Source organism: Teleopsis dalmanni, chromosome 1 (assembly GCF_002237135.1).
Source record: "Teleopsis dalmanni isolate 2A chromosome 1, ASM223713v2, whole genome shotgun sequence".
NCBI classification, from domain to species: Eukaryota; Metazoa; Arthropoda; class Insecta; order Diptera; family Diopsidae; genus Teleopsis; species Teleopsis dalmanni.
Window position 1 is genome coordinate 56,049,568 of NC_051846.1, and position 24,211 is coordinate 56,073,778.

General features: G+C 27.8%; 1 protein-coding gene across 1 annotated transcript in view; it reads left to right on the forward strand.

Moving 5' to 3' along the window:
• The first annotated feature begins 3,303 nt into the window (after positions 1 to 3,303).
• LOC119681774 (putative uncharacterized protein DDB_G0277255) overlaps positions 3,304 to 24,211 on the forward strand; it is a 34,756-nt gene continuing 13,848 nt past the window's right edge. The window contains exons 1-4 of the mRNA XM_038095054.1: positions 3,304 to 3,562; positions 4,052 to 5,113; positions 7,829 to 8,713; positions 12,190 to 12,366. Of these exons, the coding sequence (XP_037950982.1) occupies positions 4,523 to 5,113; positions 7,829 to 8,713; positions 12,190 to 12,366 (1,653 nt within the window). The 5' untranslated portion in view covers positions 3,304 to 3,562; positions 4,052 to 4,522. The remainder of the gene's footprint in view (positions 3,563 to 4,051; positions 5,114 to 7,828; positions 8,714 to 12,189; positions 12,367 to 24,211) is intronic.

Consider the following 24,211-nt stretch of genomic DNA (forward strand, 5'->3'; position numbering starts at 1 on the left):
CTTATTATGTATTGCAATAATTACATGTCTCATTAAAAAATTTTCGTTTAATTTATTTGAACATAGAAAATATCAATTTAATTTTGTTAAATGTGACGGAAATTGTTTGAAATTAATTTTTTTATCTGTTCAGTAAAATGTAACCGACAAAAAAAAAACATATTTTCACATAATTAAATTCCAATGCATACAACAATTTCTATAATCAATATTTGTTGCTTTTGGGAGATTGCAATCTTTTTTTTCTCAATTTGCACAATTTTTGTTTGTGCAATTTTGTGAATGTTCAACCATTCAAGCATAAGTAAGATTTACAATGTATCCTAAATCGCGGGTTTCGTGTCTTTTTTCTGATATTCTATACAAACATTTCTTAAATGTGATCACGAATGTTGCAGATAATGTCAGGTATACGGCAAAAATTGACAAGTCATTTTTTCAAGAATTAAGTAAAGTATTTTTCTATATTTTTATTTTTTTATGAAATTTTACATTTTTTTTTCGATAATTGCATTTATCATTTAACTTGCATTTATTAAAAATTTATTGCGGAAATTAAAAAATATTTATGCATAATATAATTTTTTTAAATCAGAATTAATAAAATTAAATTAAACATCATTATAAGAGTAACATTCGATTGCAGTGATCAGGGCATAGAACAGAATTTCAGAAATTCTAATATTTATATAGGTAAAAATATCCTATAAGACTGAAAGAGACAACAATGTTTGAAGAAGTATAAAGATTTAATTCAATTAAGATTTGTATCAAAAATATACTTTAAAAAGTGAGTTTATATATCTGCGGTTATATTTAAGACTTGAAGAGGATTAAAATATAGCTACTCAATTTAAATTGTACTCAAATTAGATTGTAGCGCGTGGTAAGATAGTCATTCTATCTACTTTGGATTTTGGATATTAAGCTAAAGGTAGGGTAAGCTAAATATCTGTCTTATTATTACTTTCGTTTTTGTATCCTATTAAAATTTTACAGTTTTTACAAGTTCTTTCCAACTGTTTCTATTCCTAGCCAAGTTGGTCTCAGTTCGTTAAACGATTAGGCAGTCTCTAGCAGATTCTTTGTGAATACAAAGTATGGTATTCAGTCACATCCTTTACTAAATGTATGTCCTATTCTTTCCTTACTTCATTTTTTCTTCTTTTTGAAGTTGACATTGACTTTATTCAATTGTTACCACAACTCTTCGTTGAAGATGGTCGTCGGATACCATCTATGTATAGAATTTGTATATATTAAGAGTGAAATGATTTAGACTTAAATTGTTTTTATGTGCTTTGATTGAGAATAATTACATTTTATTCTATTTTATTATTTCTTACTAAATACTATATGCAGCTGACTAACAGTATAATAGTATTTATACGATTAAAAGATTTGTATTTCATTCTAATTTTATTAAAAATTTTATAGTTGTGTTTGTTTCTCCTATTCAATTACAAAATTAATCATTTCAAATGAGTATCGTTTCCATTTAACCACAAAATTACTCAGTTTTGAAAAACATGTTTAAAAGTCCAAATCAACTTATTTTAATTACATATTTCTAAGAATGGATATATATTTATTGTTTATTGTATAAATATTGTTGTTAAACATTAATAATTTTATATTAATTAAAGCAAATAATTAATTATTTTGTGTGCTGTTCTTTATCGTTCATTATCATTGAACATAAAAATTCGTATCTCAAAGTTGTCTTTATTAATAACTCTCAAACAATTATTTCTTTGAATTATTAAGACCCAAATTTGCAATCACAGAGCTCCTTTTAAATGAGAAATTAAATACGGAGCACTTAATTTTATTTCGCAATGTTATTCTGTATCTGCTACATAATAAAACATGAAGTACTGGCAATTTTATTGCAGAGTAGTCCAAGTACCAATGTTGGAGGAAGTCTAGCTTAGATAATAGTTTCGTTTTTTCCACATATGTCCGCAATTTCATATTTCTTTGATTTTTAATTACCGTATATATTCTGACATACACAGCTTTTGTTTTCATTTTTATAAAACGTATTAATTTCGTGCAAACTCCCTGATTTTTAGATCTTAGAGATTATATTAAATTTCGATTAATCTATTGGAATCATCCACAATTTCTTGACACTAACTCTGAGTTTTATATTTGGTAGTATACGAGTTCAATTTTTGGTACTTGCACTCTTGAAAAAATTATTTACGAATAATTGAATATAAGAAATAATTCCAAGACCACTGATGATGGGTATTTGGCAATACTTGAAGCAGCTGTATACTTAGCGAAAAATGCAATTTATTAAAATTCAATAAAAATTTGTTGTTGCAATTTACTATTGTTTGAAAACTCTCTATTGTGTCGTATAATATAATATAATATTAAATAAGTCTAAGATTCGAATGAACTTCAGACTCTGAAGTTATAGTCTTTAAATTGATGATAGTCTCACTACAAATTCTTTTTTTTTTCGATGCACTGTTTACTTTTGAACCCATCTTGTTTAAGTTTATTATTTACTAAATAAGAGGTTTTTAAACAAAATCTTTTTACAAATTTTATTTCGAAAAAGCACTATACTTTTTGTTAATAGTTTTTTCTTCTTTGAACACAATGACCCTGAGGGTCTTAATTAAGGGTCTTAAAACTAGTGTTTTCTATCTAATCTATTATTTATCAGATATTTTTAAAATAAAATAATTTTGTGTTGTAAGTTTAAGCACTACCGAAATGATGAGAATTATGATTACATCATAATGAATATATTTCTTGTCTTTCAATATGTGGTTTAATAATATATTAAAGTACAATAAAACATTTGTATAAACATTTATAAATTAATATATTATTAATTATTAATTTTAACATACTTAATATTAATTATTAGTTTCAGTTTACTTAACGCCACTTGGAAATCAGTTATAACATCATTTTCTAGACTTGTTTCTTCGTTATACTGACAAATTTTAAAAAACTGCAATCCAGTAATCAAACTCCATTGAAACTTCATCTCATACCGTTAGTGTTAATTAATTGATTAATGAGAAATAGTAACGTTAGTGAAAAATATATATGATACTATATTATTTCTTATATTAGACGATTAAGTAATTAATTGTTTATTAGAAATAATTTGCGGAAAATTTGAAAATTAGTGCCTTCCCTAGGTGCTGTGGTGTTGCAACATAGTTAAACCATTTCAGGCCCCTGCAGTCTTAAGTATTAAATTTTAATAGGTTTCGTTTATGCATATTTAAATGATTATTAAATGAATTTACTTTTCATTTTATTGCAGAGCGTATTGGACGACGAAATCGAAGACGACGAAGACGAAGACGATTATTCATCGGAATTGTGTGTCGATGGTAGCGGTGCCGCCACAGAAGATGATTTAAACGATGTTGCTTCTGAATTAGAAAGTGACGACGTTGTTACCAATAATTCATCGTCGTTTTGTGAGTTGGTACGTTGCAATATTGACAACAAACACTTGTCAATAGAAGCAACATCTCCAGCAGCAACAACAACAGCGCAACCACGTGAATGTATAAAAAATAAGGTAAGATTAATTTTTTTTATTTTTTTTTTTGATTTTCTAGTAACAATATTAATAAGAAACGTGAGTTAGAGTTCGATTTGTTAACGTTGATTGTCGTTTAACTGACACTTTATGCATGCAGTACTGTCAACTTAGTATATTTGGAAAGTCAAAAGTAAAATTGTTTACCTTTATTCAAAATTTTAGTTTAGATGCATTTTTAGATATAAAATTTACTAACCAAAATTTTTCTGTCAAAATTATTATGCAAAAATTACTGCATTAAAAATAAGTTGACAAGACTGCAGGCCCTGCGGCCTAATACCGCATGCACCCGGATCTATACTTGTGTTAAATGTTGTGCGCGTTCAAAAAAAAATGTTTGTTTTCGAAAAAAAATAATTATGAAATTTTATTATATAAGAGCAAGAAAAAGCTTTAAAAATGCTTTCTTTTTGCATGCTTTCCTTGAATTTCTTTTAAAACTAAACTAAAAATTAACAAAATCAGCTCGATTGTGAAGACGGTGACGACGAGCAGGAAGAAGGGGACGACGAAGACGAAGTTGATACACCCAACTTCCAACAAGTTTGCCGCAAATTAAATTACAGCAGTTTCTCAAGTGCTTGTGATAAGAGTTCAAATTTTGGAAGAAACAGCACATTTAATACCACAACAGCAACATTGACTGATTTTGAGGCTGATTCTGAAAGTAGCGATTACGAGACTTTCAAAAATTTCGGTCGTCGCAAATTTACTGATTTCCATTGCAACAGCAATTACGTGCAACAACAAGTAAAGGTATCAACGAATCTACACCCAATAACAAAATCAACAACAACTGAACTGTTGACTAACAATTTCGTCAAACACTCTTCAACACAATTAGTAACAATTAATCAAAACGCACCATTAGCAACAGACACAGCAAGAGCAACAGCAATTACGCACTTTACTAACAATGTTACTACTGCTTTAGGCATGGATAATTTGTGTTATCAACAGTGCATCAAATTACCGGAAGCAATAACTAACACAACCACAGCTGGGGAAACGGTAGCAACTAAAGAAACTACAATAACAGAAACGTTTAATGCTCTTGTAATGCAAACCAAAATGGGTATAAATGTTGTTGATATTCAACAGCAACAACAACAACAACCGCAGCAGCAGCAACAACAACATCGTACCACATTGTTACAAACCTTAAATAATATGAATGTTGATACAGAATTACAAAGTCAGCAACAAAAATTGCAAACGTTCGCAACAAACAGTAACAGCAGTCAGACGATAACGTCAGCAGGCAAACAAAAAAATATTGCTATTATAACACCTAACAATAGTCATAATAATAGCGGCAGCAATAGAATTGTTGGTGATGCTAATAGCAACAAATCACCAAAAGTGTTGCGCAAACGTCAGCAGCAGCAACATCGCCACATAGATATATCCAAATTTAATCGTTCCAATCGTAAATCAAAGAATTGTGCCATTTTCTATTTTAAACATTTGGACACCGACAATGAAACAAATTATGGTCTTTCCTCATCGGCATCTCATACCAGCGATGTAAGTAAAATATTTAAACAGCAACATGTACGTGTATATATATATATAGGAATACATATCTATATTGATATTCGTATGATGCCTTGTAGAACTTTTAAATTCATACATACATACATACTTATGAGTTTGTGGGATGTTGCTCGTCTCGATGGGTATGGAAAGAAATGTGAATAATATTTATGGATATGCAAGTCAAGTCAATGGTTCTGGTTTTGCATAAGTGATGACTAACAAAAATTTTTATTATATTCTAGATTTGCATATAGTTTGTTTTATGGTTGTGGAATGTTCAAGGCATTTTATATATTTTTTATTGAATTTAAAGTAATATACTAACAAACAAAGAATTTATGAGTAATGTTTTACATATATTTCATAAATAAATATTAATAAATTTAATATATTAAATACAGTAATAACTCTGTTAAGCGGATGCTTAATCTTTTTTAACCGCACATTATTGCTGGTCCATGCGTATACCTTCTTTTATACGGACAGTTATCTTAACCGGGCAAATTTGCTAATCCAATCGATGTCCGCTTTCACTGAAATACTAAATGTAGTAATCGACAAAAAATAAATAAAAAGTTCAATGAAATCTTTATTAAATGAATACTCTCCTAAATGCATATTTCACTTAAACGTAAAGGGTTATTAGTCCATAGTTTTTACGTTTTATACGTCGAAAACCGATATTAATTCAGAAACGAAAACCGGAACCGAAGCGATATATTTGTTTTCTTTTGAACGGAACGGAAAAAATGGCAGTTCAATCAGGGCTTCGAACCGGAACCGAACTGAAAACCGCAAAAAACGGATATTTTTTGCAGTGACGAAAATTGGAATCGAACCGATATATTTTATTTGTTTTGAACCATGCGTGGAACAGACAGTTCATTTAAACGAACACTATTGCTGATCTAGTTTGCATTCGCTTTAATTATATTATTAATTCGAATATAAGTAATTATGAAGTAATTATTATTAATTAATGTTTATTTTTTTTGTCGAATGTGACGAGTTCTATGACAAAATGAAAGGGTTCCAACAATAATGAAGAAGCAACAATAAAAATTTGATTAATTTATTGAAATTTAGCTGACCATGCAACGTTGTTTCGATTATTGCCAAGTACTCATCATTAGTGATCTTAGTAAATATTCGAATTTTTATTTAATTATTTTATAGTCTGTATATAATTTACTGGACCCCAAGTACCAGGCTAAGGACTCGTGCATCTCAAATTACTACTCATGTTTTTCCATAAGTAGCCAAGGCTACACAAACTTTTAATGCTCAAGTTCCAAGTTTTTTTATCACTTTATTTGTAAGTGACACTAACCAAAGTAGTTGCCATCCTTTTTAAATTAGAACGAGCTTATAAATTATAGCTTTATTTGGAAATACGATTTCAACGAATTGAAATTTATTTTTGTAGTTGTCTATGTTTTATTTCAAAGCTATTATAATTATAATTAAAATAATAATTATAATTATTAATAATTTCTTCATAAATAAACTGTAGCATAAAAAAATCTTATAATGGATTCATCACACTAACGCCCCCTTTCTTGACGAGCAATTTTTTCAATACTTTTTTTTTTAACAATAACTAAAATGAAATGTGAATTTTATCCGGAGACTACAGTGGAACGTATAAAAATTGACTGGGCAATGCATATCCGCTAAAGAGAGTTTTCACTGTATTTACGTATATATATATATATATATAAATTTTAAACATGATTAATCCTAATATGCGTATAATATCACTAATTAATTAAATTTCATGTAGGCTATGCTTAATTATTTTCCCTTTTCATAAAAAGAAATTGAATTGATTTCACTCTTTAATGGAAAGCTGCTGTCTTAACATCGTACACATCATTCAACTCAGCTCAGAAAGTTGTCATCATTCGTAAAAATTTATAATTAATTATTGCGATCAGTCATCCATATTAAATTGAATTCATTATTAAAATCCAGTTTGCAATCATGTTATGTCCTTTATTTAAAATATGCAAAAAAGAAAAGAAAAATAAATGATATCGTAGTTAATTCCTAATCGTAACTCTCAAATCTTAATCAAAATATCCGCATTCAATCAAGCTCAATTCGAAAACATTTAACTCTAGATAATCCATCATTTTTTGCTAATCATTAACGAGTACCAAAAAGATATAAACACGTATAAAAAAATTCATACAATTTAAAATTATATATTTGTGAAAAAAAGCAAAATATTGAATTTTTTAAGATTAACTAATCATAATGATTATAATTAAAAAATCAGCAATAATTTAAAATCACAGTTTGCTCTACAAATGAAATCATGAATCTCATTTCGCATTTCGCGCTTAAATTTGTTAAGATTAATCATAATTTTATTATCGTTTTTCATCTTTGCTTATGCTCATTTATGTTAAATGTAGTTTTTATTTGTTGTTTTTATTTGGTAATTTGTATCTAAATAGTCTATTACATAGCGAGATTTTTGTATCTGCAAGTTGCAATTTGCCATTTGTACAAGTAACGCTAATTAAGCTAAGCCTCATGTATTTCTTCTTTCTATCAATTTATCTATCTATTTTTCTTTGGTTTTTTTTTTTTGTTTTAATATGTTTGGCATAATTGCGGCGCGTTTTTGTACATTTTCTCATTATAATCTTTTGCTATTTTCTCTTTGAATTTCTTTGCTTAACCGCAAACTCACAGTTACTCAAATCCGCTGATGCATCATCAGACGACGATGAAGGTTGGCTATATACAACGGCACCACCAGCAGTCACAGCTACACAAGCAACAATAGCAGCCGCAACAGTAACCGACAACGATTTGGATTGTTTGGATTCTACTTCTGCAAATAGTACGTTGAATTCTTCCATAGTTGCCGATGGTATTCAATCTTCCACAGTGTCATCTTCTACTGGTGAAACAATTTCAACAAACGTAACTGCTGCTGCCGGTACCTCTGCCATTGCTATCATTAGCGACGATTCTGATAAAGAGAATAAGGAAGCTTTAGCAGCAATTGCAGCACATAATCGCATTGTGGTCACATCATCATCAGCATCATTATTGAATTCCGCACAATTTTCGAACACCGATTTTCAATTGACAACAACATCAGCGTCATCTTCAGCTGCATATATTGCTAATAACAGCATCATTAACAGCAACTGCAACAACAGCAACAACAACAAGAACAACAACAGCAACAGTAACAACAATAGTAGTGGCAGCAGCAGCTGTAACAGCAGTAAGATCAGCAGATCAGATTGCGGCAGCAGTTGTTCATCGAATGATTTGCTCACTGAAACAACAACAACTGCAACTACAACAACACAAATACCAGAGATGCATTGTCAGCATTTGAATCGTAACGAAATGCAATTACAAATCAATAATGGTCACAATGGCAGCAACAACAACAATGTCGAGAAATCAAATCACATCATTGTTGCCGGTAATAACAATAGCAATCATGTCAGCTATAATAAGTACTGCAATAAAAACAATAATCAGCAATGTCTGGATGTGAAAAATTTGCACCAGCAACATTTGTCAGCAACTGAGGACAACAATGGGAATACACAAAATGTAAGAGCAATACTTAAAGATAATAGACTTAACTAACGACACAAAATTAATTACATTGAGTATACTTATGTTATTGGCAAGCGTGCATATCCCCGATTTGCCATCACAATTAGAAATAATCATTTAGACAGGCCAACGCCAGATCAATGTTAGATTTAATGAAAATCCGATTTCACTTTGAAACCATTGATAATACTCGTGTTATTCAAAATAAAATTAAAGATATTACAAAGAAAAGATGGTGATAAAATGTTTAATAATTCAGATAGTATAAAAACATAAATTGGTTTTAGGTTAAGTTTCAGTGAAAAGGCTGAATTAATTAATTATCAATTTTAATTCAATTTTGTTAATTAAACCCTTGTTTTTATAAAAAATTAGCTTAGGTTTTAAACGCGAATAGGTGGAAAATTCCACTTGGATCCCATATGGGTTTTTTGTGTTATTCTAGGATTGTTGTTTGATTATTAAAAACATTTCTTTGTTTCGTGTAGTTTAACCAATTTATTTTCTTTAAGATTTAAATTAGCGATAAGCAATAAAAAGTTACCCAAAAACAGTAGCCCTCTTCCTTACCAAAGCTGATCTTCTGCACAATTGATGAAAGCTTAAAAGCTTAAAAATTTTCCTATTTCCTATTTCTATTTTTGCTTGTTAAGCAATACCCGGTTACAAGAGATTTAATATAGCCGATTTTAGTCCTATTCAAATAAACTGTAATCATCAAAGTATTGGCACTATAGTATAGTGTCTCATTTGTACTACAGTAAATACACGGTCTATAGATCTTCTAACACCCACAAGATTTTTCATCTAACCTAATCGTAGTCATTGGTTATTTTTTATTATCAGATCTTACATACCACGTACTACTAGTTTTTAAGAATTTAATAAAAATTGAAAAACTTGGTGAAATCATATAACAATAAAAATAGCTCTTATTATAAGAACTCTCTATTAACGAGGTACGGAAATAAAAGGTGGGAATTGGGATAGAATTTATATTGATAGAAAGAGGGATTAAAATGAAGTATACAGTATAGTAGGATAAGTCAAAGTTAAATATTTAATAATAATTTGACTCGACAAACTTAGCAATAAATGTCATAAAGGTATATTTAGTTGTTCCCTGAACATTTCTCAATATTGAAAACATTCTTATGAATTCCTCGATTTAATATTGAATGATTTTTATATAAAACTGCATTTATTCTTATTTAAAAATAAAATAAACAGTCCGTTAAACTTATATAACGGACTGTTTATTTATTGTGTATAAAAATTGATTTTAAATAATGGAAATTTCTGTGATACATAGAAAATCAAATTAGAAATTGTAGAACACTTACAAATCAAATGTTAATTTTTTCTTGCCGAATGTGACGCATCTTATGATGAAAAGAAATTATTTAAAAGTTAGAAGGGCTCGAATAGAAATGAAAAGACAACAACAAAAATTTAGTTCATTTTTTGATATTTGGCTGATCATACAACACTTTTTCGAGTAATGCCAAGTACTTATCATCAGTGGTCTTAGGGAATTTTGAGATTTCTTTTTAATTACTTTATAGTCCATATATAATTTGTTAGGATTGCAAGTTCCAGACTTGGACTCGTGCCTGACTAATGTGTTTTTCACAAGTAGCTCAAGTTTAATTATAAATTAAATTATAATATTTTTATTTTAGTATTTAACATGGAAATACTCTGCATTAGTTTTCTTTTTGTATATTGTTTTTTTTAAATTTTTTATTTTTTACTGCATGAAATATACATTTTGGTTGAGTTGAAAGTAACTACCTCTTTGAATAACACAAAAAAAGCTCTATATAAATGCAAAAACTATGTACAAAAAAGCTTTATATGCGCAATAAAGCTCATGATGTGATCTAAGTTTATTTGCCAGTACAAAATTTATTATTATTATTATTTATTATTAATAAATTTTGTGTTGAGTAATGGATCTTATATACATAGTTACTAAGCTAATAATTAATTGATTTGTAATGTATTTATTCATGTGAAGGGTATATCGATAAGAAAGTAAGTCATCTTAATAATAACATTTTTAATGACTAAAATTGCAATAATTAATGATATTGAGGACATTTTTTTTTTTGTTGATTTATCAACAAAAATGCTCCGAGACTCTGAATTCAACTTCAGAAATGTAAAAATGATTTTAATATCAATTGTAATTACCTAATAAATAATTTTATAAGTCAAAATTAATCCGGATTTATTGTATCATTAAATAGTAATACACACAATAGTTATACAGAAAACCAAAGCAATATTTGCCTATCGTTTATGTCCAAGAAAGTGATTGCCTTTTTATTTCATAAATCATGAGTACATTAATAACTAAATTAACCTATTAACCCATTTTGCTATAATTAATTACTTGCAAATAAAAAGAGTTTATTATGCATTATTAAGCTTTAAACTGAAGTTTGCAATAACATAGGATTTTTGTACAATAATAAAATTGTTCAACATAAAAAGGCTTTAGGTTCAACAATTTCCTTCATTAATCACACTTTTACTATTATTTTAATTGTAGTCAATTTTTTTTTTATATTTTTTTTTGCAGTTTTTTATATTATTATTCATTTAAAATTAATAAATTATTTCTGTACTTAATATACATTTTTTTGAAATAAGATCACTTACTTTCAAGTTCTTCTCATGGGTTATCATGATTAAGCAGTAAAATAATGAAAGTCAATCATGCACTGCTACCTTTTACCATTAAATCTGTTGTATTTGCTACTATTTTACTACCACTATTATTATTTCACTATAAATAGCAGCCTTAGCTTTCCAGCAAAGGCCATCAAAACTTTTTAAGGTCTCTCTTTACTTTTCTAATGGCGATGATGCTGATGACGATCATCACGACGTTGATCATGAAAACGAAAATCATGTTTCAACTTAGACTAAGCATGGCATGTTTATGTTCAATTTTCATTTGAGAACGTGTGATTTATGACTTTATAGAAATTAGTTTCAAATCGTACAATTATAAAAAAAGTGTATATAAAGTAAAATTTAAGTATTCATTAAAGAATTGAACAAAAAATAATTAAAATTTAATTTTACAAAACAAAAAAATTTTAGCAGTAAAGTAAGTGAATTTCAAAGAAATTAAAGAATTTTACTAAGACTTTCTTAGCATAATTTTTAATAGTAATGCTTTTAGCAATAATAGCAACAAGTTATGTATAATACTAGTATATTTTATTTTCAAAGAATTTTCATTTTCTATTTAATACAAAATAATGTTAAATACTTTATAGTTTTCCTTCTTCTGTCTGCCACTTACCACCATTAAATGATGAGAAATTTTTCCGGTTTTTACTTTTTACAACAAATCTTTTTTATTTTATTTCTCAATAATAACTCAATATGGTTTTTCTATAAATTTATTTCAAATAATTTAGTTTTTTTTTTATTATTATTTTCTGCTAAAACAGGATAAATTATGTTTCTACACACGCGCCGACATCTGCAATATAACCGTCAAACCAAGCGATACAATGTACATTCAGCAACAACAATTGCTAAGTCCAGGAAAGCGTTTACCTCCACGATCACCGGCCAAATCGCATAAATCCAAAAGTGGCAATAATGCAACTATGTCAACAACAAAGGTAAGAAGCAATTTTTTAATGATCGATTTAATAGCTAGAGAAATATGTAATTGAAGTTTTTTACATTCGGTAGTTATGAACTCTTTTACTAATATCTGATTCATATGATGATAATTGATCAGATTATAATTTGATCTTGATGATAGATATAATTTGAATAAATATTTCATTATTAAGTATACTATTGCTATTATACGACTACTTGATAAGTATGAATTTTATAAATTTGTAAGAGTTCAAACTAATTTGTAGTCAAAATAATTAAGATTTGTAGATCACTGTAATTTAATTAAAAATCTTTGACATCAGTGAACAATAGTAAACAATAATATATATTTTTTTTAATTTCTGTAGCATTACAAACTTCAGCTTAAACGTTAAAAATTAATGTAACCACAACACAAATATTTTTGAACGAACAATCCAATTTTGAATCAAAATCCAAAGAACTCTTATTTTTTATATTTATTTATCTCTATATATTCATTATCTATATTAAATTGAATCTATTTAGGAAATAAATAAGAATAGTAAAAAATTGAAAATCATAATAATATCAGAAAGTAAAAACACAATGTATCTATTTTAAAGTGATGTCATATAAATATTACTGCATAAGCAGAAAAACAGTCACTTGCAGTCACCAGATAGATTTAGTCAAAAATATGACATAGAAGATCAAACACTTCAATAAAAAGTTCTTACAGTTTATATCCACTATGTCCCTTTTAAATAGTTTTGCGAGTAAATAGAATGGATGCCAATAGAATGGATGCCAATAGAATGGAATACAAGAGGCATCAGGATAAGGACATAGTGAAAACGATTTATGCTTTATTTAGGCACTATTTAACTCTCTTCAAGCAATGCAGTGAACTACTATGAATATTATATTATTGAAAATTGAAAGAATTCGGTATAGTTGATTTAATGTAACTTATTAAATTTATCATTGAAACCTGATGGTTTACCACAGGTTATTGATCAATAATAATAAATTCTTGTAAAGAACAACGCATACATGACATCCACTTTGTAGTTTCTAATATTTAAAAAAAAAATTTACAAGAATTTTAAAAAATTAAGATATATTTGAAATTAAATAATTTCTATAATGCTAATGTCTCAATAAAATTAAAAAAAATTATTTTAGCATAATTTCCTGATAAATTGGATATTAATAATACATACTTATTTCCAATAATCACAATTTGAAGCATTTGGTCTTTTTCAAGATGACATACTATCTAATAATCCTATGGCACAAAAAAAAAATTCCAAATTATATTGCAATAGAAGGATATATGTATAAATATCGTAAAAAATCAGTATTTAAATTCTATATTATTGTTATTAAGTTAGTATCAGAAACTAATAGATAATAAATTTAAAAATAAAATCTGAATCTAAACATTTCTACTCACTTCAAAAATTAGTCAGGTAAACATTAACTGATTGTTAAAAATGATAGTTCTAAAAATACATACTTAACCTAAAAATTGTAATAACCTATATATAATATAGGTATATAATATATCTATATTATATATCTATAGATGTAGTATATGTAATATCCGTATATAATATTAAAGAATTTTAGTTGTGGTAGATTTTTTTTATTAACAGCTAATTTTAAACTAATATAAGACAACACAGTTTTTTAAACAAAGATCTAAATCATACTTGTTCAGAATTTTGCAATATCAGACGGTGGGAAAGAGCTCAGAATATTTGTATTACCAAATATAGACCCCATTCTGATGGCGATTAAAATAACCCGTCAAGTAACCTGCTAGCAATCTGTTCTATGTGGAGAAAAGTCTTTTAGTAATTGTATCGAATTTACTATCAGCCAGTTGGAAAATATAATGCTAAGGAAGATATGACTAAATACTCCATATTGAAAATATTGTTATGAATTTAGAACTTAACTGAACTAAGAAATAGTTTTCCGGTTATGACAGTTAGTTGGGAAATAAATTGTATAATATTAGGATTATTAAAGAAAATTGTTTATTGGCGATTGCTAGAAGTTAGTGCAATAAAAGAGCTTATATAAAACTAGACTCAACTATTTAATTGTTTATCAGGCTCCAGCGATTGCGTACGACTACGCCGAATTCGAAACGTACGGAACTATATATTACTTACGACCTAAGGAAATCTCATGTTATAGGTTCTTTCTATAGTTGAAAATATTTAATGTTTTGTGCTCTTCAAGTAGTAATTAAATACGTATCGGAGTGTGATTAAGAATTATTTCAATGTTATAATCTTAACATTATTATAAACATATTTTGCATTTTAACATTGGGTGCACAATAGATCAAGGTGGTTGCAGTGTATAAAGGCCTAAGCCTAACCTATAAACCATTAACAACATTATTTTTTCTAGAAAAAAATACACTTTGATTTTTTTAATATTAAAATATTTTATTTGATTCCTATACCTAACAACAATTACAGATATAGTTAAAAAAAATTTATATTGTGTTTGCACCGAAGAGATAGAGTCACAAAACTAACCAGCCACTTCTTATCTGTAGTGCGGATTGAAATTTATTATTTTTATTAAAAATTCTATCAAACTGAAGTTAATCGATAAATTAATGTTTTTATGCGAATAAACGTGATCGAAGTCATGCTTATTCGTTCATCTTGGCAGTTCAATTTTCACAAAGAAAGAAAATAATTGCTTTCACTTTTATTGGAAATATTATGGAATTTTGATATTTCGGCTTAAAAGCATTTCTTCGTTTTCCCTTAAAAATGAAAATCTCTGTTATTTTATTAAGATATTTTTTTTTTATTTCGATTTTATTGTATTTTCATTTCTATTTTCTGTCACTTTAGCAACAAATCAATGTCAAATTTCCTACGCTTTGCAATTTATTTAAAAAATTGTGCTGCCTCATGCAAATGCCGCCAATTCGAACTTAAAAACATATTCATCATGTCAAATCAAATGAAATTTGTTGTTACATACAACAATTCCGACTTGGACTCTGACTCTGGCTCCTTTAATTTTTTGTTTTTTTTTTTTCCTCTGATTTAAACGAATGCTTGAAAGACCAGACTTCACGTACCGCATATCACACGTTTTCGCCGACGCATTTTATGGCTTATTTGTCGCTATAAATCGGTAACAATTTTCGATGGTTGATTTGCATTGGTGTGGTCTGTCACTTGCAATCTATAAAAATGCGGCAATTTAACTCAATTGACAAGTGAGTTTTTCCATACTAAAGTTGACAACTTTATTTTTCATTAAAAAGCTCATTCAATGCATCATTAAACAAAATTCCACCCAGTGGCACCTCTTCAGCATATTGTATTCTTCTGAATGTGAATAAAAGCGCGGTTTTGGCGCCAATATATTTAAATCTTAAACTTGTTTTGGATTTTAATGAAATTTTTGTAATGCGTTGACTTTATTCAGATTTACAGAGATCACTTAATCGATTTATTGCAAATTTAAAGTTACTACACAAACATTAAACTTGTGCTTTCTGTAATAACACGCCTACCTTTCCCGAATTTCATGCCTGTTAGTTGCAGTTAGTTCCAGTTTGTTAGCTAATAACAACTTTTACAATGCGTTGATTTTAATGTGTACTCGTACCGTATCTCTTTATGCATAAATATTGCACGCACTTGACCATAAATAATGTTTACAGATATATCCATTCAATGAAAATGCTGCAAAATATATATTTGCATATTATTCAAAAATGATTATACAAATTACTCTGCCAATGTCATGCAAGTTTTCATCCATTTATTTGCATATTGTGCCTTGTGCCTTGTGCTTTGTGCGTTGTGCGTTCAGAGACGCATTTTCCCCCATTTTCAGGCTTAGAGATCCACTCTTTCGGTTTTTCAGTTGAATGTGACTTGCATCATTTGTTGCGTTGGTCGTCACAGTTTGCTTGCAGTTTGTATTCGGATAAATATTGTTTATGGTTATGTACGCCCCTTTCATGGAAGCAATAAAAATCCTACTCTAAAACCTTGAAGTTTATCTTATCAATTTTATTATTCATTATTGCACTTACATGAGACTTTGTTTGATAAATGTGTTTTATTATTTTTTTATATAAATATTTTGATATCATAAAACCTGCAATGTTTTTATTTTATTATTGTTTAATAAACATTTTTCAGAAAATATTGATATTCACAAGTTTGTAGAGTTTTGTTTCTGTTTTTAATGTTAATACGTACTTCTTTGTAATAACATTTATGTTATTGCACACAAGTTTTTAATAAATCACGAACTTAAAAGGTTTACTAAAAATAAAAACCAATAAAAATTTAGATGTCGGTATTTTAACATCATATTGTTAGAATAAATAAACTTATTGCAATCCACAAAATATAGTATTTTTCTTAAAAAAAAAATTTTTTTTCAATAAAATTATACATACCCGTATCCTAATATATATATTATTTATAAATATTTTAAATTAGAAAATAATACATACTCATATCCTAATGTATCTACCTATTATCCATAAATAATTAAGATTAGAAAATAATACATACTTGTATCCTAATGTGTCTATTATTTATAAATATTTTAGATTAGAAAATAATACTACTAGAAAATAAATATTTTACATTAGGAAACAATACAAACTCGTATCCTAATGTGTCTATTATCTATAAATATTTCACATTAGAAAATAATATATAGTTGTATCCTAATGTATCTATTATCCATTAATATTTTACATTAGAAAATGATATATACTCGTGTCTTAATATATCTATTATCTATAAATTCTTTATAGAACTGCATTATTGTTCCAAATTTATAAACTCCTCAATATTATTATATTTAGATAGTTTTTTTTAATAACTTATAGGTATTATTTATACAAATAGAATATAAGAAGCAAGTAGGGTTCGTAAAGAATGCTGTAGCATGCTTGATTATTGGATCTGTGTTATTTTGATGAAATTACACGCTTTCCTTGCGTGAAAACTGTGAATGCTAACATTTTATATATCTACAAGAAATTATTTTTACAAATACTAAGAAATAGTTTGAGTTGCAAACTGCAACACTCACATATATTATCACAGACATAACACATCACTTAATACGTCTCCGATCTAGGGTAGTGGAAAGTAGAGAGCATATAACACATAAAACTAACACACAGCCCCACGTCTCAAACTTGTCAGGGTTTAAATCCTGCGGTCCAAAAACTATAAATGGACAATGAAACCAACAGATTTTTCCAAATACCCTTAATAATGGAAAACTGACGATATCCGAAACAGCTATCATCTGTTGGTCATCCCAACAACTTCATTACAAAGCTTTCTATTGTATGATTTTATATAAAAACTCCATACTTTTATGTATAAATTTGTGGAAGATTTAAACCTGGATAGTCTTAGGCCGTCTGGAGTTGTCGTTTAATAAAGTAAAAATTTACTTTAAGTTTTCCTTTCTAACACTTAAATGAAATTTTCACAAACTGATTTATTGGGCAGGTTATGCAACGAATCTTTTACCATATAATATATTTAATTTATCTATCTAGGCATAACAGAATATCACAGTGATCTTCAGTAATTTAATGCTGCCATTCACTGTTATAGAGAAAAAAATGAAATGCCATGGAATCAATTTTTGATTTCGGCTCAATAGTAGTATATTAAGTATTTATTTTAATCTAATCGTTATTATTTTTAGTAAGTATGGAATACTACAACATACGTACACCGCGAATAAGTTGGTCAACTGTTCTAATCCTAATTGTTTTAAACGATTATTAAGCTTTTTATGAGGCTGAGTATCTTTGGAAATCTGTCAAGTTTCATATATTGTAAGGGTAATAGTCGCCAATTTGAATTAGTCTGTTCTTGATTAGTTTAGGGCATTCGCAGAAACGTTTCATTATTCATCCAATGTGTTTTTTTCGTCTATTATTTTTTTTTTTTCAAATTTTACACTCACATACGTAATCATAAATGCTAGAATATATAAAGCTTCATTCTTATACAATATGAACTACACTATATGAACTAATAATTTATTTCATAAAGTTGTCCTTTCTTTATATCAAAGAACCCCGATTTTTTTATGCAACCCTAAAAAATAAAAGAACTGAGATTATTTAGAAAATCAATATTTTTTTATTATCTATCTAGTCGTATACGTAATACATCTTTGTTAAAAATTATATTTGACATCAGATAAATGATAAAGTATCATAAATATATAATTTTTGGTATTGAAAATGTCGATAAAGTAACAATTTTTTATAAACATTAATCATTAAATTGATAAGTAAACTTTGGTACCATAAATTTTGAACAGACTATTTGTTTTGACTTTTCATAAAAAATATAGCAGTTATCTACAGAGATAGTTGAATTTGTTAATATTTTGAAAGTACCCAATAAATTGTGGCTTATATGTACTAGTGGTGGGAAGAGATTGATATTTGGAACTATTGATAGTAAGCTATTGGTTTTCAAAACTAACCATAGATTCGACAGTAACTCAATGAGAATAAAAAAGTTTAAGATTTTTAATAGTTATTTTCTATTCAGTGCCTTGTAATTCTCTTCATCTCTCTTGCTCCTGTTAAAGTCGATTTTGACATATCATCAGTCTCACGTAAATCTATTCAGTTTGCTTTCTTAGCGGATGGTCAAAATTCAAACGAAATGGAATTTAATCTCTTTTTAAATAGAAATGAGAAAGAAGTGAATGCTGATAAAATTTTGGATATGTCTTTTTTTGTATACTCTATTTATTCTTTTGGTGTTGAAAACTATTTAACATCCATCTTTTATCATAGTTATATGCGTTTGTTGTATACACTTTTCATATACTTGGGTCATTGTTGTCCTATAAATAATTTTCTAGTGCGATAACAATATATAATATATTTCGTTATCACATATTGTTACAATCTTACAAGACTAATACTCAGAGTAGTCATTTTTACTTCTACAGATTTCAATGCATAGTGCAAATCTATTACGAAGTGCTTTCTTACCTAAATGCTTGTCTACCAAAACCTTTTGTTTTTTTCTTTCTTTGTTAGTTTCTTTTGTTTTGTCTTTTTTCATTTCTATTGTGTTTTATTTTATTTTTTCTTTTATTTTGTTTTGTTTTTTCTTTTTGTTTAAGTTGGCAAGATAAAATGGTTTCCGAAAGTGGAAGAGGCTAAACATATAAAACAATAACGTTTAAAAACCCTTAAGCAAATGCTTTTCTACTTAATGGACAGTGTAAGCCTATATCTAGAGTCTCGCTACCAACTGCTTATGTCCTCTTTGTTTGAGATGGCGACATTATACAATATTTCTTATGCTCTTGTCTCGACCTCTTAAAACTCAGATCTAAAATTGTTCAATCCCATGCTGTAAGTAGCTTAAATAGCTCCTTACGTATTTAACTTTTCTGCTCAAAAAGTATCCGGATTTTGTTGTTTGTTAACTACTCCTTAAGTAATAGACCTTTTTCAAAAATTTTTTTGTTACGTTGTTTTTGTTTTTTTGTTATGTTGGTACACCCTTTCTTGACATATGGTACAAATTTGAGCGCCATCTGTCCGTCTGTGTCTGTGCATTTAGCGATTTTTACTATGGAAAATTCTTTTTGTACGCGATTTTTTGACCACACGGCACCACTGTCATCGCTCAGGCACCATATTCGCCACATCTGGATCCGTGCGACTTTTTCCTGTTCCCGAAACTCAATTTGTCCCTTCGTGGTAAGTCGATTGAATCGGTAAAAGAGGATTCACAGAAGGAACTAAAAGCCATACCTTCACGGGCCTACGAAAAGTGTATGGAAGATTGGGTTAAGCGTTGGCATATGTGTATCGCTTCAGAAGGAGCTTATTTTGAAAGAGATAAAATAAATTTGGAATAAAATTTAAATTTGTGTTTTATTTACAAAATCCGAGTACTTTTTGAGCAGAAGGTATACGTTATCTGTTTCCTCATAAAGAACCGCTTTTATAAAATATTGGAATTGTATTCAGTGTACAATGAACAGGGTCTGAGTGATGTTTATCTAAAAGTCGGTTTTATGGGGTTGAAGTCTTGAATGTACTGTGAAATAATAGAAAATGTTAGTCTAAAACCTTTACTTATATATGCCTGCCTTCCTAACTGTTCTTCAATATAATTTTGCATTTGTTGAGTGTATATTAATTAATTAGTGCAAAAATAGATTTGCTTTTTCTGCTTTTATCTTATCGGAAATAAATTAAAGTAAATAAATACAAAAAGAGTAAATAATCACCAATTTTTTCCGCTGTTGTCATTATTTACATACTCCGTAAGTATGTATGTATGTACATTCACTGGTATATCACTTCAATGAACTCATTTGTATTTCGTAGATACAAAAACACATTTGACCAATTACACATTAGTTATGTGCTGTGTTATCTATCGAACTAACACAATTGCTGTATAATTGTGTATTCTCCGTTTCCGAAACCTCAAACAAACGAAACCTCAATTGTATCGAATTTGGAAAAGTTGTTGTTGTGTTTGTGTCAGTGAAATGTTTGCAGCGCATTAAATCAGTGCAAAAAATTCACCAAAATTTGCAAGTTTAAAAAGTGCAAAGTAAATTTCCATTTCAGTTAATAAAAAATTGCTAACAAAGCAACAAAAGCTGCGCTATTAAATGAATTACAAGAATAAATAAAAATGCAAAAATAAAACAAACGTTAATTGTGGAAAATTAAGTAAATTAATTTTAATCAAATCTCTTGTTAATTAAAAGAGACTAAATACAAAATTAAAAAAAAAAACAACAACAACATTTAAATGAATGTGTTTTACAATTTGTGCACTTTGTTAAGGTGATACGAGCTTGAACCAAAACAATCTCATAAATGAAGTTAAATAAATTTAATTCATTTATATGAAATGGAACTGAAATTCACGGACGAACAGAAAGGTGCGTGTATCTGAGCAATTAAATACTTAAATTGCTATTATTTTATGGGTCTGAGTTTATCTTGCAATTTTTCTTATTTATTATCACAAAAATTATTTGGAAAAAACGAATCCAATTAACATACTAACTAACTCTGCTATATGTGAGCAAAATGTATCTCGTTATTTATCAGACCTGGCAATCGTTTAACTGTTCAACTTTGAAATATAAGTTTCCTTTTTTTTTTTGTTAGGCGTTGCTCCTGTTTTTCAAAATAGTAAAAAAAAGCAAGAAAATGCATATACCAAATACGTATAGTTTGTGCTTCTCTTTATTTTCCGCAATTCAATTCGATTCGATTCGATTCTATTATTAACCAAGTTAGTTATCAATATTTGGTGCTTTCTGTCGTTAAAGTTGAAACATTTTAGCCTTTTTAAGTGACATTAGCTGCTCTAAATCACGTAGATACATTTTAATGTGCCTAAAAAATGCGTTGTCAATTCGTTATCTCAATCATTTAATCGTTATTTTTTCCGTTCGAACGTTCGCAGTTTTCATTTTGAATTTATAAAAGGAAAATATATATTTTTTTTATTTTTTTTATTTTTTTTATTTTTTTTAAAAAAATTTATGGTTTTGTAGTACATAAACTTACCAGTTTACATATGCAATACTGAATGTAGTCAACTCTTTAAATTTGCATACAAATTTAATTGTATAATATTTAAAAGAAAAATTGTTTCCGTTTTTAGTGAAGTTTATAATTTTTCAAAACTTGACTCCAATTACTGTGGGTAAAAATGGTTTTGGTGGAAGTGCCTTTCGGTTATTTTCTACTTAATAACTGCGATACATAAATTTATGTGAAAAAGTGATATTGTTATGTTATACATTAATTTCCAGTTGAAAATTATATTTTAAATTATATATATGTATACTAAATTATATGTTAAATAATAAATTATTAATATATTTTTTATACAATATATACATGAAGACTCGTTTAGCAATTAAAGCAACGCTACAAATTGTATACACAAATAGATTATAATTATGATAGAAGCATAATTATATTAACAACATAAATTATAATTAAGATTTAAAAATAAAAATATCGACTTCAATTCAAGGAAGATACTAATTATATTTATTTATTGTAAAATGCATGTATGAACAAAATATAAAAAATTCAAACATAAGCAATAAATTTTAATATATTTTGTTGAATATAAGCGACACAAACTATAGAAGATCAGAATCAGAAGACTTTAATTATTTATTATTTTATTGGCTAATAGTATACTACGAAATAAAAAGTCGAACTATTTAAATTAATTGAAAACATTTTTAGTTCAAGAATAATATTTTATTAACTCTTCAGAAAGAATTTAAAACATTATTAGGACCTACAGGAAAAAATGGTTCTACATAAATTTTTATTTCTTTATTCACATATAATCATTAAACATTAACTTTATTCTTATCTCTTCTATTATTTATTTCATTTATAATAAATCTAGAGCTTTGGGAGCTCTGTATCTAGAATATAAAGTACTTTTGTATAACAGCATCATAAAACCAATTTGGACATAAGATATCCAGCTATTTAGTATTACTACTGCTTCAAATATTAGAATTATCCAAAGAGCTCAGCCAAAAATACTGCGTACAATTACTGTTGCCCCATGGAATATTAAAAATGAAAATTTCCACCGAGATCTACAAATTCCCTTAGTTAAAGCGGAATTTGACAATAAGTAAAAAATACAATAAAATAATGACAGAACATGTTAGCAAGGAATCTCGCACTGTTACCCATTACTTTCCGCCTAAAAAGAACGTCCAGTTATTAATTAAAATTCAATAGCTTTAAGTAAAAACCCCACTCTTCTGTTTAGTAACCTGATAAAGTTTAACTGCTTTCTTAATAAACCACCTAACATTCACTTCAATAAAATTTAATCCATTGATCTAAGTGAAGTTCCCAAACATCCCAAACATCATACGGTTTATTGAAGTCACGGGGAAAGTACTAGACATGTTTTATGGCAATAGCAGATAAAATATGTGGAAGTTTCACTCTACATTTCACAGAATGTGTTGGTGTCATATCTTTTTGCCCGATCTTTTAAAAATTGGTCAATAACATAAGCATATCCATATGAAAACCATTTGTTAATTTTAGTTTAGAACTATTTACGCTGGAAAACCTGCTATATTATTGACTTGAAAGAATTTTAGGACCACGTTCAAGAGATATTAATGATACAAAAATGGTTGCTACTTAAATAGTGCTTATAATGATTCCAGGACTCTACTGATTGGTTACTATGTATTCATTTTTACTAATCACTTTTTTTTTGGTAACAATCTATTTGTCCCTCACACATTATCTATTTTTAGATGACTCAGATAAATACTTGTAAAGCAATCAATAATGCATCAGTATCAGATAAATAATTTTAATGCAGTCAGTATTATTGCAATAGTTCTATATAAACCAAATGCATTTAAAAAACTATAGATAATGGGCTCATAATATAGAAGCTCAAGAAGTCATTCATCAACTTGCTTTCCATTCTCTTTTTGCTTAAAATTGAGATTTTTTGACACCATTGATATAGCGATGGATTTCATGCCAAAAATGTCATTATCATAATGTCACTAACAGATTTAAATGACAGTTCTGCCGGTCGAATCAAGTTCTGTAATTCATAAGAACGATAATAAAGATTCTCAAACATTAATTTCGCAAATTTTTTAGAAGTTTTTTCGTCATACTAAGTCTAATTTATTAGTTGGATCCTAATTTTCAAGTGTCATCTTTTTAGTTTCCTAAAATTTTTTGTTGTTTTTAGACATTAAATATTGGCATTTGCGCTTTTATACATTTAAGATTTCGTAAGTACTTTATAT